Source organism: Lycorma delicatula, chromosome 1, assembly GCF_047948215.1.
Source record: "Lycorma delicatula isolate Av1 chromosome 1, ASM4794821v1, whole genome shotgun sequence".
Taxonomy (NCBI): domain Eukaryota; kingdom Metazoa; phylum Arthropoda; class Insecta; order Hemiptera; family Fulgoridae; genus Lycorma; species Lycorma delicatula.
Window position 1 is genome coordinate 297,398,418 of NC_134455.1, and position 13,848 is coordinate 297,412,265.

At 30.7% G+C, this 13,848-nt stretch overlaps 1 protein-coding gene across 2 annotated transcripts in view; it reads left to right on the forward strand.

The window, feature by feature from the left end:
- Positions 1 to 466: 466 nt before the first annotated feature.
- Positions 467 to 13,848, forward strand: part of LOC142333193 (peripheral plasma membrane protein CASK-like) — a 161,269-nt gene continuing 147,887 nt past the window's right edge. For both annotated transcript variants that reach the window (XM_075380169.1, XM_075380176.1), the window contains exon 1: positions 467 to 599. In XM_075380169.1, the coding sequence (XP_075236284.1) occupies positions 597 to 599 (3 nt within the window). In that variant the 5' untranslated portion in view covers positions 467 to 596. The remainder of the gene's footprint in view (positions 600 to 13,848) is intronic.

Here is a 13,848-nt window from a genome sequence, read left to right on the forward strand (position 1 = left end):
AGGAAGTTTAATTTTTATATAGTGGGCAAATTTATTATAAATGACTGATTGAATATAAAGTCTAATGATACCTAAAAATAAATTACATCCTGGTTATCCCCACGTTCTCTATGGTGCTATTCTTTCAAAAATTGGACCCAGATTTACTGTATTATTACCTTAGTAAAATTAAAACTAAAAATAACTGTTACATTTCACCAAAATGATTTAAAAGGTTTATTTTTAGAAAGTGTAAAATTAACTAAATTAAATTAATAAGTGTAAAATGTAAAAGACTTCTTAAAATTGTAATATACTTTCCAGCAGGCATAAATCTATTTACAAAGAAAGTAAGTAGTGTATTTTATAATTTCTAATCATAATTTTTGCAGAATCATAATTTTTTATTACAATTTTTTTTTCAGGCATTGCTACAAGCACATGACGTGGTTGCTCATGAGATATACGGAGAAGAAGCAGTTAGAGTCACACCCCCACCCCTCTTGCCATACCTCAATGGTGACGAGGATGACATTGAGGCACCTAGTGCTGAGGCAGACTTTGAGAACGTTACTCGGGTCCGCCTCGTCCAGTTCCAAAAGAACACAGACGAGCCAATGGTAAGTTTTATATTTTTTTCTACTAGATGTATAGTGCTAAAAATAACAATTTTATGTCACCAACCACTACTGCATATTGACTGGCCTGACATTTATAGGTAGATTTTTAAAATTATGTAGTGTAAAATTATAATATTCCATAATATTGTATTTTATAAGGTTTCATTCTTTTGTATTTAAAGTAATAAACAAATAGAGTGGTTACATTTATTTGTAGGAATGATTCATTAATAATGACTTACATAATTTTAAATTTATCTTAAGACTTTTTTGATAATCTTTTTTAAATTGAATCATAAAAATATCTGTTTGTAAATTTCAGTTATTTAAAGAACATTTATGATTTTCTTAGTGTTTTTGTACCAATTATTTTAAAAATTGAATGGTCTGCTCCAAGGTCCCTGAAACCACCAGCATTAAAATAAATGATTATGTCCTCAAGAAATTTATTAAAGTTTAATCATCTGGGTAGTTTGTTCATTGAGAATAGGAGAAATAAGGGAGATATAAGACAGTGAGTTAGGAATGCCAAGGCCATATCTCATAGTAAAAAACAGTTATTCATTTTAAATAGCCTCATTTAGATATAAAAAAGAAACAATAAAGAGTGAAATTGGAGTATTGCTTTTTATGATCTAGAATGAGGTTCTTGGCAAGAGATGAAGAAAAAACCTTGGAGAGATTTGAAGTATATTGTTGGAGAATGATATGAATTAACTGGAGAAAAAGAGTAACAAATGACAAGTTACTTCAGAGGGAAGAGGAATGCAAATTTCTCATAAAAACTTTAAAGAGTAGAAGGTGTGCATTGTTAGAACATATTTTTTTATACAGCGATTTTATGATTAATATTCTACATGGTGAAATACTTGGACAGTGGGCTAAAGTAACAGCTTAACGACAATATTTAAAACAAGTCGCCAGAAATGTTGGAGATGACATGTATAAGACAATGAAGTGAATTATTTGTGATTAAAATGGGTAGATGCCAACCATCATTAGATTGAATGATTAGAGAATATGCTTAACATCAGATCACTTTAATTTGTGATTGTATAAACAATTACCTTTTGTTTATTAAGGGATACTAAAATTTACAAACATATTTTTCACATTAATCTACTGTCTATTTATTTGTTGAATGTTAAATATCATTTGAATGACATACAAAACCATGTTATAACTTACCGCACAGAACCAAAATTTATCGCATGCATCTCAGCATTTTCAGCATGCATCTCAGCATTAAAAATGCTAATTGCATTTATAACTGAAGTTTTGTTCCATAGTTGGAGGTACACTATGAATGTTTCTATACAATGCATATCAAACTGTAACATTTTACATGACATACCATGAATCTGAATAAAAATTAGGAATGACAATACAAACAATTCTTTAGCTTTTTTTTAAGTTGGCTGCTGTTGATCCTTCTTATAAATGATGTGACAGAATCTTTCATGTAGAATCCAATTCAAAAGTACATGATTATGTACCGATTACAGGCAGAATTATGCACCATCTTGGAATATTTAACTTTTGAATTTCCAAGTGAGAAATAACTTAGCTTTATTAACTGGAGTTAGTGAAGTAAGCAAAAAACTAAGTAAAAATAAAACTACTCCTCCATACTGTGTATAGGTGACATAAATTGTGAATTTATTCAATTCTATATGAGGCTAACAGAAAAAAAAATTGCCGGTGGTGGTCCATTAAGATATACAGTTAATATCTATCAAATCCAGTGATATTAAAGCCTTTTTTTCTGTAATTTGATGTAATATTTAATATTTTCTGTGTATTATATTATATAACTATTTATATATAATATATTTATAAATATATATTATAAGCATTTGGAAAAATATAGCTAAAAGAAGAGACTGACTTATAGGTCACATTAAGGCATCCTCGAATAGTCGCTTTAATACTGGAAGGACAAGTAGAAGGAAAAAATTGTGTAGGCAGGCAACTTTTGGAGTATGTAAAACAAATTGTTAGGGAAGTATGATGTAGGGGGTATACTGAAATGCAACAACTAGCACTAAATAGGGAATCTTGGAGAGCTGTATCAAACCAGTCAAATGACTGAAGACAAAAAATATATATATAATATTATATGTTTATATTATTGTTGTAATATTTAATATTTTTAATAGCTGTTATTTATTCATCATAATCCAAACTAATGATGCTCTGATGAAATAATTGATAAAAGGTCACTTAAAAGATTGATTATGTTATTAGACACTTCATATTTATATTAACATATTGCTTAATGTATATAGTCTTCATAGTACTTAGATTAAGTTTTCTAAACGTATAGATTTTCTTCTTTAATACATTTTTGCTGGGTGAAAATTTAAAGTTTTGTTAGAGAATTGTGATTTGTATCTTTCAATTCTTATAATTGTAAATTGTTATGATGAAATGAAACAATGGTAGGGAATAAAACTTCAGTTACAAATGGTGATCACAGTTTCATGTTTTCAGAGATAAGTATGATAAATTTTAATTGTGTTGTAAAATATTGATTTATTAATTTGAAAACTCTGAAAAAGTGCATAAATCAATATTTGATTTTATTAAAAAAATATCTATACATTAATAATATCTATACATTCTATTATTAAATATCTATACATTATTACTAATCAATTAACCATTATTCTTAATTGTTTATATAATTAACTCTGTAGCTGTCTTCATTTATAGAGATGGTTTGAATAGATGGGGTAGTGGTTTGGTATTTTGGACAGATTCCAACTATTATCTCATTCTATTGCTTGCTTTTCTTCTTCCGTATAACCTCAAATGAAACCAGTTAATTGCTTTGAAAACAGACTTAAAACAACAGATTCACAAAGAAAACATCAGTGAAATTATACAGTACATTTGTAGAATTCATTGTAAATTACAGTATTCAGTAAAAATTATTAAAAATTAAAATTTTTTTAGGTTGCTGTAACTTCTTGGTCATTTACCACATTATGATTATTTTTTATTAAAATATTTTGAAAATTTATTACATAAGTTTCCTGTTTGATTCATTTAACAGGAAAGAAATTTCATATTTATGATTTTCATTTAAGATAATATTATAGTTTTTCTACAGTTTTTTATTATTCTCACATTACAGGGTGTTTGCGTTTAGTTTGATTATCATTCGTTTTTGTTGGCAAAATCAAATGCCATTATTTTGTAACTCGGTTAAATTTATATGTAGTAAATTATAAAATGAATGTATCCATTCCATTTCATTGATAATCAATCAGTATCAGTTTAAATGAACTATCAAATATTGTACAAGGCTTAGTTAAATGAAACTCGAAAATTGAAGATCATCTTTTAATTTTTAGTTAATCTATTTTTGAAGTTCATTTTTTATTATTTATACTCTTTCTTTTGATGTTTATCCTCAGATTATCCTTGATCCTTCTTGTAAATGATGTGAGAATTTATATAAAGATAATATATTAGGGTTGGTGAAATCACCATGACAGAAAGTGTAAATGATTTACTTACCAAATATTATCTTCTAACTTAAATGTTAATATCAAAGAATTTTTGAAAACAGCACATTAACTTTTTAAAACATTTTGTTTGTAACAGTTATCCAGCTATGAATATAACAGTTTTCATTACTGGCAATTGTTTTAAAAATTTTTTAATTTTTTATGTTAGTGTTCAGTAATGAGATTAAACACGTTTTATACAAGATAAAATATTTAGTAAAATAAAGCATTTATATTTTGTATCTTAGTGATTTTAGTATGATCTTAGTATTGATTTTATTTTAGTGGAGGAGGGTTTTTAATAAAATTAAAATTTACATTTACAATATGCCCAACAGGCTGGTCTAGTAGAAAAATCATTGTCGCAAATCAATTATTTAACAGCTGCTTTTCAAAGTCACAGGTTCTAAGGTTCAAATTCTTGTAAAAGTTAGTTGATTTTATACAAATTTGAATACTAGACAGTGGATAGTAGTGAACTTTGGTGGTTGGGGTTCAAATTAACCTCATGTCTCAACAATAGTCAGCCTCTCTCCCTTTTTTTTTGTTTAGCCTCTGGAATCTTTGTAAGGTATTACTTCAGGGGATGAGTGAGGATGATATGTATAAATGTCTTGTACAGTTTCAGGTCGACCATTCCTGAAACACTGATATCCACGATCTAGTATTCAAATCCCTATAAAAGAAACAGCCCAGCCTTTACTAGGATTTGAACCTTAGAACTCTCGACTTCAAAACCAGCTGATTTGCAATGACGAGTTTAACCACTAGATCAATCTGGTGGGTTGAATCTTATCTGCACAATTGGGTATATTCACATCAATCGTTTTTTTTTTCATTGTTTTTATATATAAATGTATTTCTCCAACCAGTTCTCGAGCTACTGCTGGGTCTGGGGGTGTGTGTTTGTATATGTGTGTATGTGTAATATGTACTAATACACACACATGTGCGCACACACACAAACATATACATTGTAATTGCAATTGTTATTACTGCACTGGCTTACCAGGCCTGATGTAGCTGCAGAATGTAGCCTTGGTGGCTGGGTTTCAATTAACCACATGTCTCAGGAGTCTGTGGAGTCATCCCTCAGTCTGTTCCGGACTGCATGTTTACTGGTACATTTACTCTTGCATATATATATATTCCCCTTAACATAACATACTAAATCTGTATCTGTTTTTTACTTATTCTAAAAATTTTTTGTGCTATTTTGTTTTGGGCTCATTAGATTTAACTTTATGTTTTTTAATGGCACATGATCATATGACATCATTTCCATGTAAAATTCAATAAAAAAATTGATGGTGAAAATTATACATCAATATTTCATTCATTTTCTAGAAATTAGACATTGAAAAGACTACTGACTGAAGGTGCTATTTATTAATTTTCTGTCTAGATTTTGACTAACAATAAATAAATTGGGTAAAAATAATAATTTCTGCTTTTCTGAAATTGAAAACGTTGTTATTAATTTTTAGATGTAACACTAATAAAGGTGTTGAAAATTTTTATTAATTTGTTATTGATAGTATTATTAGGAGTGCAGTTGCTGAAAGTGGATTCTTCTAACCTCTAGGAGTAGCGATCAATATTAAAATGCTTTTCTTACATTTATAAGCATGTTAACAATAATGGATTGACATGCATGAATTTTCCTGTTCTTCAGATCTTCAACGTCTGCTACAGGGGTTTTATAAACAGTGGACTTCAAATAGTCACACAAGAAAACGTTCAGTGACTTTAATGTATAGAGACTGTACTGACTGTTTCACCAATCCTCTTCGATCTGTCCATTTTTTTGAAAATCCATTAATTAAAAATTATCTTTTCTATTAAAATCTCCCTCTATGAATCATGAGACTTTGCTGATGGTGAGGGGGCTTGAGTACTCATTGAAACAGAGTAGCTGGACTGAAGGTGCAACCATATCGGAGAGGTATCTGTTGAGAGCCAGATTAAGGAATGATTCTTGAAAGAGGGCAGCAGTTCTTTCAGTAGTCATTAAGGGCATACGTCAGTACGACTTAAACAGCCATATCAACATCACTCAGTCTTCTGAGTACTGTGCAGGTTAAAGCAATAGAAAACTACAGCTGCTTTTTTTCCAAGAAAATGTAGCTCTCTGCATTTTCATATAACAAAGGTAGAGACGCCTTCCTTGATAAAATATTCTGGAGGTAAACTAGTCCCTCATTCTGATCTCCAGGTGGGTTACTAAGGAAGGGGTCACCAGAAAATTAAAAAATAACATTCTATGAGTCACAGCATGGAATGTTAGAAGTCTAAAAAAGGCTGGTAGGTTAGAAAATCTAAAGAGGGAAATGGATAGAATAAATGTAGATGTAGTAGGAATTAGCAAGGGTTGGTGGTAAGAGGAAAATGAATTTTGGTCAGGTGATTTTAGAATAATTAACTCAGCTTCAATAACGGGCTGGCAGGAGTAGGTTTCGTAATGAACAAGAAGATAGGGAAGAGAGTAAAGTATTTCAAAATGCATAGCGATAGAATCATTGTAATAAGGATAAAATCAAAACCTAAACCAACAACAATTTTTAATGTCTAAATGCCTATAAGCACACATGATGATGATGATGATGATGATGAAGTAGAATGTGTATACGAAGAAATTGACAAAGCAATTAAACACATAAAAGGGGGATGAAAATTTATTAATAGTTAGAGATTGGAATGCAAACATTGGAAAAGGCAAGGAAAGAAATATAGAGGGTGAATACAAGCTCGGCAAAAGGAATGAAAGAGGAGACTGACTTTTAGAGTTTCGCACAAAATATGATTTAGTAATTGCCAACACTCAGTCTAAAAATCATAATAGAAGAATATACACATGGAAAAAGCCAGGCGATACTGCAAGGAATCAGATTATATCATAGTTAAGCAAAGATTTAGAAACCAACTTGTCGACTGGAAAGCTTACCCTGGAGCAGACATTGATAACAACCATAATTTAGTGATAATGAAATGTAGATTGGGGTTTAAAAACCTGAAGAAAAGGTGTCAGATGAATCTGTAGAATATAGAGAAGCTTGAGGAAGAGAAGGTAAAGAAGATTTTTGAGGAGGGTATCGCAAGAGGTCTGAGTAAAAAAGATAAGGTAGAAAATGTAGAAGAAGAGTGGGAGAATGTTAAAAAGGAAATTCTTAAATCAGCAGAAGCAAACTTAGGAGGAACAAAGAGAACTGGTAGAATACCTTCAGTTTCAGACGATATACTGCAGCTGATGGATGAACGTAGAAAATACAAGAATGCTAAGGATGAAGAAAGTAAAAGGAACTATCGGCAGTTAAGAAATACTATAAACAGGAAGTGCAAACTAGTGAAAGAAGAGTAGATTAAGGAAAAGTGTTCAGAAGTGGAATGAGAAAATGAACATTGGTAAAATAGATGGAGCATACAGGAAAGTTAATGAATATTTTGGGCTACATAAATTAAAATCTAATAATGTATTAAACAAAGGTGGTACACCAATTTATAATATGAGAGGCAGAGTTGATAGGTGGGTGGAATATATTGAAGAGTTATATGGAGAAAATGAATTAGAAAATGGTGTTATAGAGAAAGAAGAGGAAATCAAAGAGGATGAAATGGGAGAAACAATACTGAGATCTGAATTTAAGAGAGCACTAAAAGATTTGAATGGCAGAAGGCTCCTGGAATAGATGGAATACCTGTAAAATTACTGCGCAGTGCAGGTGCGGAAGCAATAGATTATACAAACTGGTGTGTAATATTTACAAAAAAGGGGAAGTTTTGTAAATATTACACACCAGACAAAAGAGTGTTATAGTCATGATACCAAAGAAAGCAGGAGCAGATAAATGTGAAGAATACAGAACAATTAGTTTAACTAGCCATACATAAAAAATCTTAACTAGAATTCTATATAGAAGAATTGAGAGGAGAGTGGAAGAAGTGTTAGGAGAAGAATAATTTGGTTTCAGGAAAAGTATAGGGACGAGGGAAGTAATTTTAGGGGTCAGATTAATAGTAGAAGGAAGATTAAAGAAAAACAAACCAACATACTTGGCATTTATAGACCTAGAAAAGGTATTCGATAACGTAGACTGGAATAACATTTTCAGCATTTTAAAAAAATTTCGGTTCAAATACAGAGATAGAAGAATGATTGCCAACATTTAGAACAAAACAGCAACAGTAATAATCGAAGAACATAAGAAAGAAGCCGTAATAAGAAAGGGAGTTTGACAAGGATGTTCCCTATCCTCATTACTTTTTAATCTTCACATAGAACTAGCAGTTAATGATGTTAAAGAGCAGTTTAGATCTGGAGTAACAGTACAAGGTGAAAAGATAAAGATGCTACGATTTGCCGATGATTTAGTAATTCTAGCTGAGAGTAAAAAGGATTTAGAAGGAACAATGAATGGCATGGATGAAGTCCTACGCAAGAATGAAAGTAATGAAATGTAGTAGAAATAATGAAGATGGACCACTGAATGTAAAAATTAGGTAGAAGAATTTTGTTATTTGGGAAGTAGAATTACTAAAGATGAACGAAGCAGGAGCAATATAAAATGCCGAATAGCACAGGTGAAACAAGCCTTCAGTAAGAAATATAATTTGTTTGCATCAAAAATTAATTTAAACGTCAGGAAAATATTTTTGAAAGTATATATTTGGAGCATAGCTCTATATGGAAGTGAAACTTGGATGATCGGAGTACCTGAGAAGAAAAGATTAGAAGCTTTTGAAATGTGGTGTTATAGGAGAATGCTGAAAATCAGATGGGTGGATAAAGTGACAAATGAAGAGGTGTTGCGGCAAATTGATAAAGAAAGAAGAATTTGGAAAAATGTGGTTAAAAGAAGAGATAGACGTATAGGCCACATATTAAGGCATCCTGGAATAGTTGCTTTAATATTGGAGGGACAGGTAGAAGGGAAAAATTGTGCTGGCAGGCAACGTTTGGAATATGTAAAACAAATTGTTAGGGATATAAGGGGTACACCAAAGTGAAACGACTGGCACCAGGTAGGGAATCTTGGAGAGCTGCATCAAACCGGTCAAATGACAAAAAAATGATTAATTAAAAAAAAAAATTTTTAGTAATGCCCCAACTTGGTTTCACCTTTCACCTCTGCAACAGTGTTTCTACTTACTGGCACAATTCCTCCTTTTGCATTGCAAATACACAATTGTAAAGTTTCCCATCAATGAATAAAGATCTGATTATATGATTACATAAGTAGGAACCTAAACTATTAACTTTTTGTAGTACTGAGTGTTAGTTTCAAGTACTTACTATTTTGAGAATTAATGAATCCATTTTTAAAGAATGTACATTCATCACTGAAACAAATATTGTGGGTGAGTAATGATTATGTGCTCATGTAATATTATCTTTTTCTTTGCAAAATTGAATCTGGCACTAAGAATCATATTCTTTGACTTCTTAGTGTAACTGCACGTTTTAAGAATGGAATTTATTTAAAAATATTACTAGTTGATAATTAGTACCAATATTTCTAGCAGACTATTTAGGATTTTCTAAAAACTTGCGAAGCATATGAATTTTTTTTATTATCATTGACAGGAGATTGCCCTGGTTATTTTTGGTTTTTTTGTTGTTGAGACTTACAATTCCACTGAACTTATCTGCAAGTACTAACTTCCTAAGATAGCTTCTTGAAACAGGAGGAAGAAGATTGTTAAAGTGTCCTTATGTTTTGTGAACATTTCTATAACTTGCTCCAAAAATAAATATCATCTAATTCGTTTTATTTTCAAGTGTATATGCCATTGTGTTGGGTTCCAGTAGGAAATCAACATGTACTGAACAATTTGATCAGAGGCAAAAGTGAAAAAAGTGCTAAGAAAAAACTTACTTTTAAAGTTATTAGTGTCCATAGTATTATTTTTAGCAATATATAGTAATTTTACCAAAACATTGTTTCTAATTTAAAAAAAGAAACACTTAAATTCTTCATTAAAATTTTAATTTTGATTATAAAAATATATTATTGTTCAAACTAATTCACAATATATTTAAAATATCAATTACCAAGTGAATACCAACAGTTTAGATCAAATGGTTCAAAGGATTTTAAAAGAAAGTCAATGATTACAAAATGAATCAATAAATTTTCATCATTGTAATTCGTTTTTAGTATTGTTTTATTTTATGTCAGTTGTTCAAAGTAACACCCACAATTAATAGGCTTTTTAATTGGTAATATCTTGAAAACAGATAAAAATATCATCAATGTGAAGTTTTTGTTATCAATTTTTTTAATTAGATTTTATATGGAAATGATGTATCATATGACCATAATGCTGTAAAATGGAATCCAATATGGCAGAAACAAGGTGGTGGCCAAAATTGTGTAATAGATTAAAAAAGTAGTATTTATGCCTAAAATAGATATGGCATTTGTCAGGATTCTTTAAATGAACAATTATAGAAAAAACAAGAGCAGGACTTACTTTATATATGAGGTGTAATAAAAAATTAACGAGAATTTAAAATCAAAAAGACGTTACTTAGGTGCAAAGTTATTGCTTTAATGTTCTCCTAATCAGTGAGAACAAGAAAAAGTTACTTAGTGCCATGTCTGGCAAATACCAAGGGTGTAGTGCAGTAACGTGTTATTTTTGGTTAAATTAATAGTGAAGTAGCAAATTAAGTAATAGTTAATTGGCAAATTAATAGAAGTGTGAGCTGGAGTATTTATTATTATTGTTCAAAATCCATGAATTTTACCACATTTGTGGTTGTTTTTTTTGGATTGCCTTACACAAACGACATATAACTGCTAAGTAGTACTATTTGTGACTGTACAACTTTGTGGTAAGAATTCATAAGAGATAAAGCTAATGTAATAAAAAAACGTAAAGAAACTTAAACATTCCATTGAACTTGGTGTAGTTTTATTGGTCTTGGTTCTTCAGGAAACGTCCAATGAGATGATTGGATCTTTCTCAAAGTCATAACTGTTCAAACAGCCATGTTTCGTCACCTATCACATATTTGAGTAATTCTGAGTCATCAATGATTACAGCTCAATGCTTTGTGATGTTGCTTTTATTGAAAATTCAACAGTTTTAAAAGAAATTTTACTGTTACGTGTTTCACACCCAAGTCTCAGTCAAAATTGTTTCACACGAGCCATAAGAGATTCCATCTCTTCAACAACTTCTCTCATAGTGATTTATAGTTGTTGATCACATTGTCCTTTATTTTGTTGATATTTTCATCTGTTGTTGATGTCTTAGGATATTCAACCCCTTTGTTGTCTTTAAGTCTTCATGGCCTTCTTGTGTTAGGCTGTGAAGACTGGTTGTAAGATGGTTTATATGTGGTTTATGAGGGTATCACTGTTAAACCTTGTTGTTGATATAAAATCATCACAAAAAGCCTTCTCTAACATCTTCACCACTTTACTGCACTTTATTCCATTTTTAATGCAAAATTTAAAGAATATTCTTTGTTTAGTAATTTTCAAACAAAATAAATTGGCATTCTCAATAAGGTATGTTCTAATTGCTTGGTTACCAAATTTGAACTTTCTGTCTAATAAGGCTGAAAATATTGATATATGTTATACATATGGCTGTCATCACATTGTAAAATGACTCATTTGAAAAGACATTTATTTAGTTTATTTTATCCCTATTAAGATATTCTTAGAAAACAGTTATTACTTCATATTAATACAATACATTAAAGTGTTTAAGCTTCTTATGTGACAACTGATGGTTAGTTCTGCACGTTACATAAAAAGTAGTTTCTCTTGCAATTTTTGACTCTTAATTTAGTCTGCTATCCTCATCTGCAGTCGTTAAATTGTTTAGCAATTAAAACTGAGTTTTCCATGATTGTTCCATTTGATTCCAACTGAGGAGAATGTTCTTTGGCAGTCATATGGTTTCTTTCTTGGTTTATAATTCTCCACATTATTTTGGTCATTATTTATCATTTCGGTTGCTGCTTTCCTCCTTGTGCCCTTTTAGGTCATAAGTTGTGGTCATTAAGTGGAGGGTGCTTCTGCTCTATCCTTTTGGATCTGCTAAAAGCACCTTTCTTGAGCTCACACAAAATTTTCCTTCATCACTTTTCCTTCATTATCAAACAGAAAAGAGGTTTTCCTTTTTCTAGAAACAGTTTTTCTAAGAGAGTGTGGAATATCTATGTTATATGTGAAGCTTCCTAATAAGATATTGTAGAAATTTTCCACAGATGATGATCTGTAGACATTATTGCAGGATTGTCTCTTCAACTACTTAAGCAATCTTACGTTCTCTTCATTGTTTACACTGCTCAATTGTAGTCCTGGTAGTAATATTCCTTCTAATATTTAACGAGTGAGTTTGTCCTATGTGGTCCGAAATGTAAGTAAAAATTCTTCAGTTAAATGTTCAGCTACAGACTGATTTGTATAAATTATATCTATGGAAGTTTTGCTACATGGAGTAATTCATTTGGGTGGTAGGTCAAGCTTGAAAATATCACTCTTGTTAATGATAATTAGTTTTACGGCAGCAACTTCCCAGGTAAGCTCAATACTGAGGGTTTTTGATTGTGATATACTGTCATATTCGATAGCTCTTGACTTACAAATATGGCAACACCTCCTCATATGGTTCATATCATCTCATATGGTTCATATCATCTCATATGGTTCTGGCAACAGTAATGCTCGGTGAGGACATACCCATTTAAATTAGTGGTTTTTAAATAGTTTTCAAGAAGTCTTGCTCAGTGAGAATGACAACACCTGGGTTAATGTCCTTGAATAAGTTATTTAGTAGATTGATTGCTTGACAGCTGATCTACATTTTGATGAAAGAGCTTGAGTTTTCCCCTCCACCTTTAGTTTATGATTGTTGGAATTTTGTATCTGGTATTTGGTGTTTGGCAATATCCAAAAAAAAAAAAATGGTGATTGTTTTCATGGGAAGAGTGAGTTCAGCTTTTTCAGTTATGGGTGCAATGTGTATTTGTTGCTATGATATTATTTAGAGATTTATTATTCTATTCCATTAAGTTATTTTTTAGTGTTAGTTTTCCTTCTGAAATTTATCTTGCTTTGTAGGTGTATTTCCTGTGATGGGAATTTCTGTATAATGTTGGGATCAGTTTGTAAGGCTTGGATGTTGTTTGTTTTTGTTGTGTTGAACATGTTTAATATTGATTTTTGCTTTGAAGTTATGTTTTAATTTGCAGATGCAATTTCAGCTAATTAAAATTTTTCTATAGTGTCAAGGTGATTTATTTACAATATGGTGTTTTCAGTGTTGTTATTCCTACTTTGGTTTTTTCCTTAATATGACGGGAAAGTTCTTGTGGTGAGAATGACTTTCCTCAGTATACTCATGAATTTTGTGTCATTCATATTTAGTGATATAGGCAAAAGATAGCGTATATCTAGACATAGCCACTACGCAGTGCGAAGATGAATTATATATTTCTTCCTCTTTAATTGTGGTGCATATTACAGCTATATTCTTGTTCTGCTTTCCTTGGTACTCATGAGTTATTGATGCATCATATCCCAGTGCCTGTAGATTACACTTTTCAGATTATTTAAATGTTAACACTGAATTTTTCTTTGTTAATTCTAATACTTTTGAGTCTATAAAGCTTTCTAGTGTAAGTTCATTCTGGACATGGTTACATGTCTTCATGCCATTTTTATAATAGAGTGTGAGAAAAGCAGCTATGGTCTTAGTAAATCTGTAGGATAAAT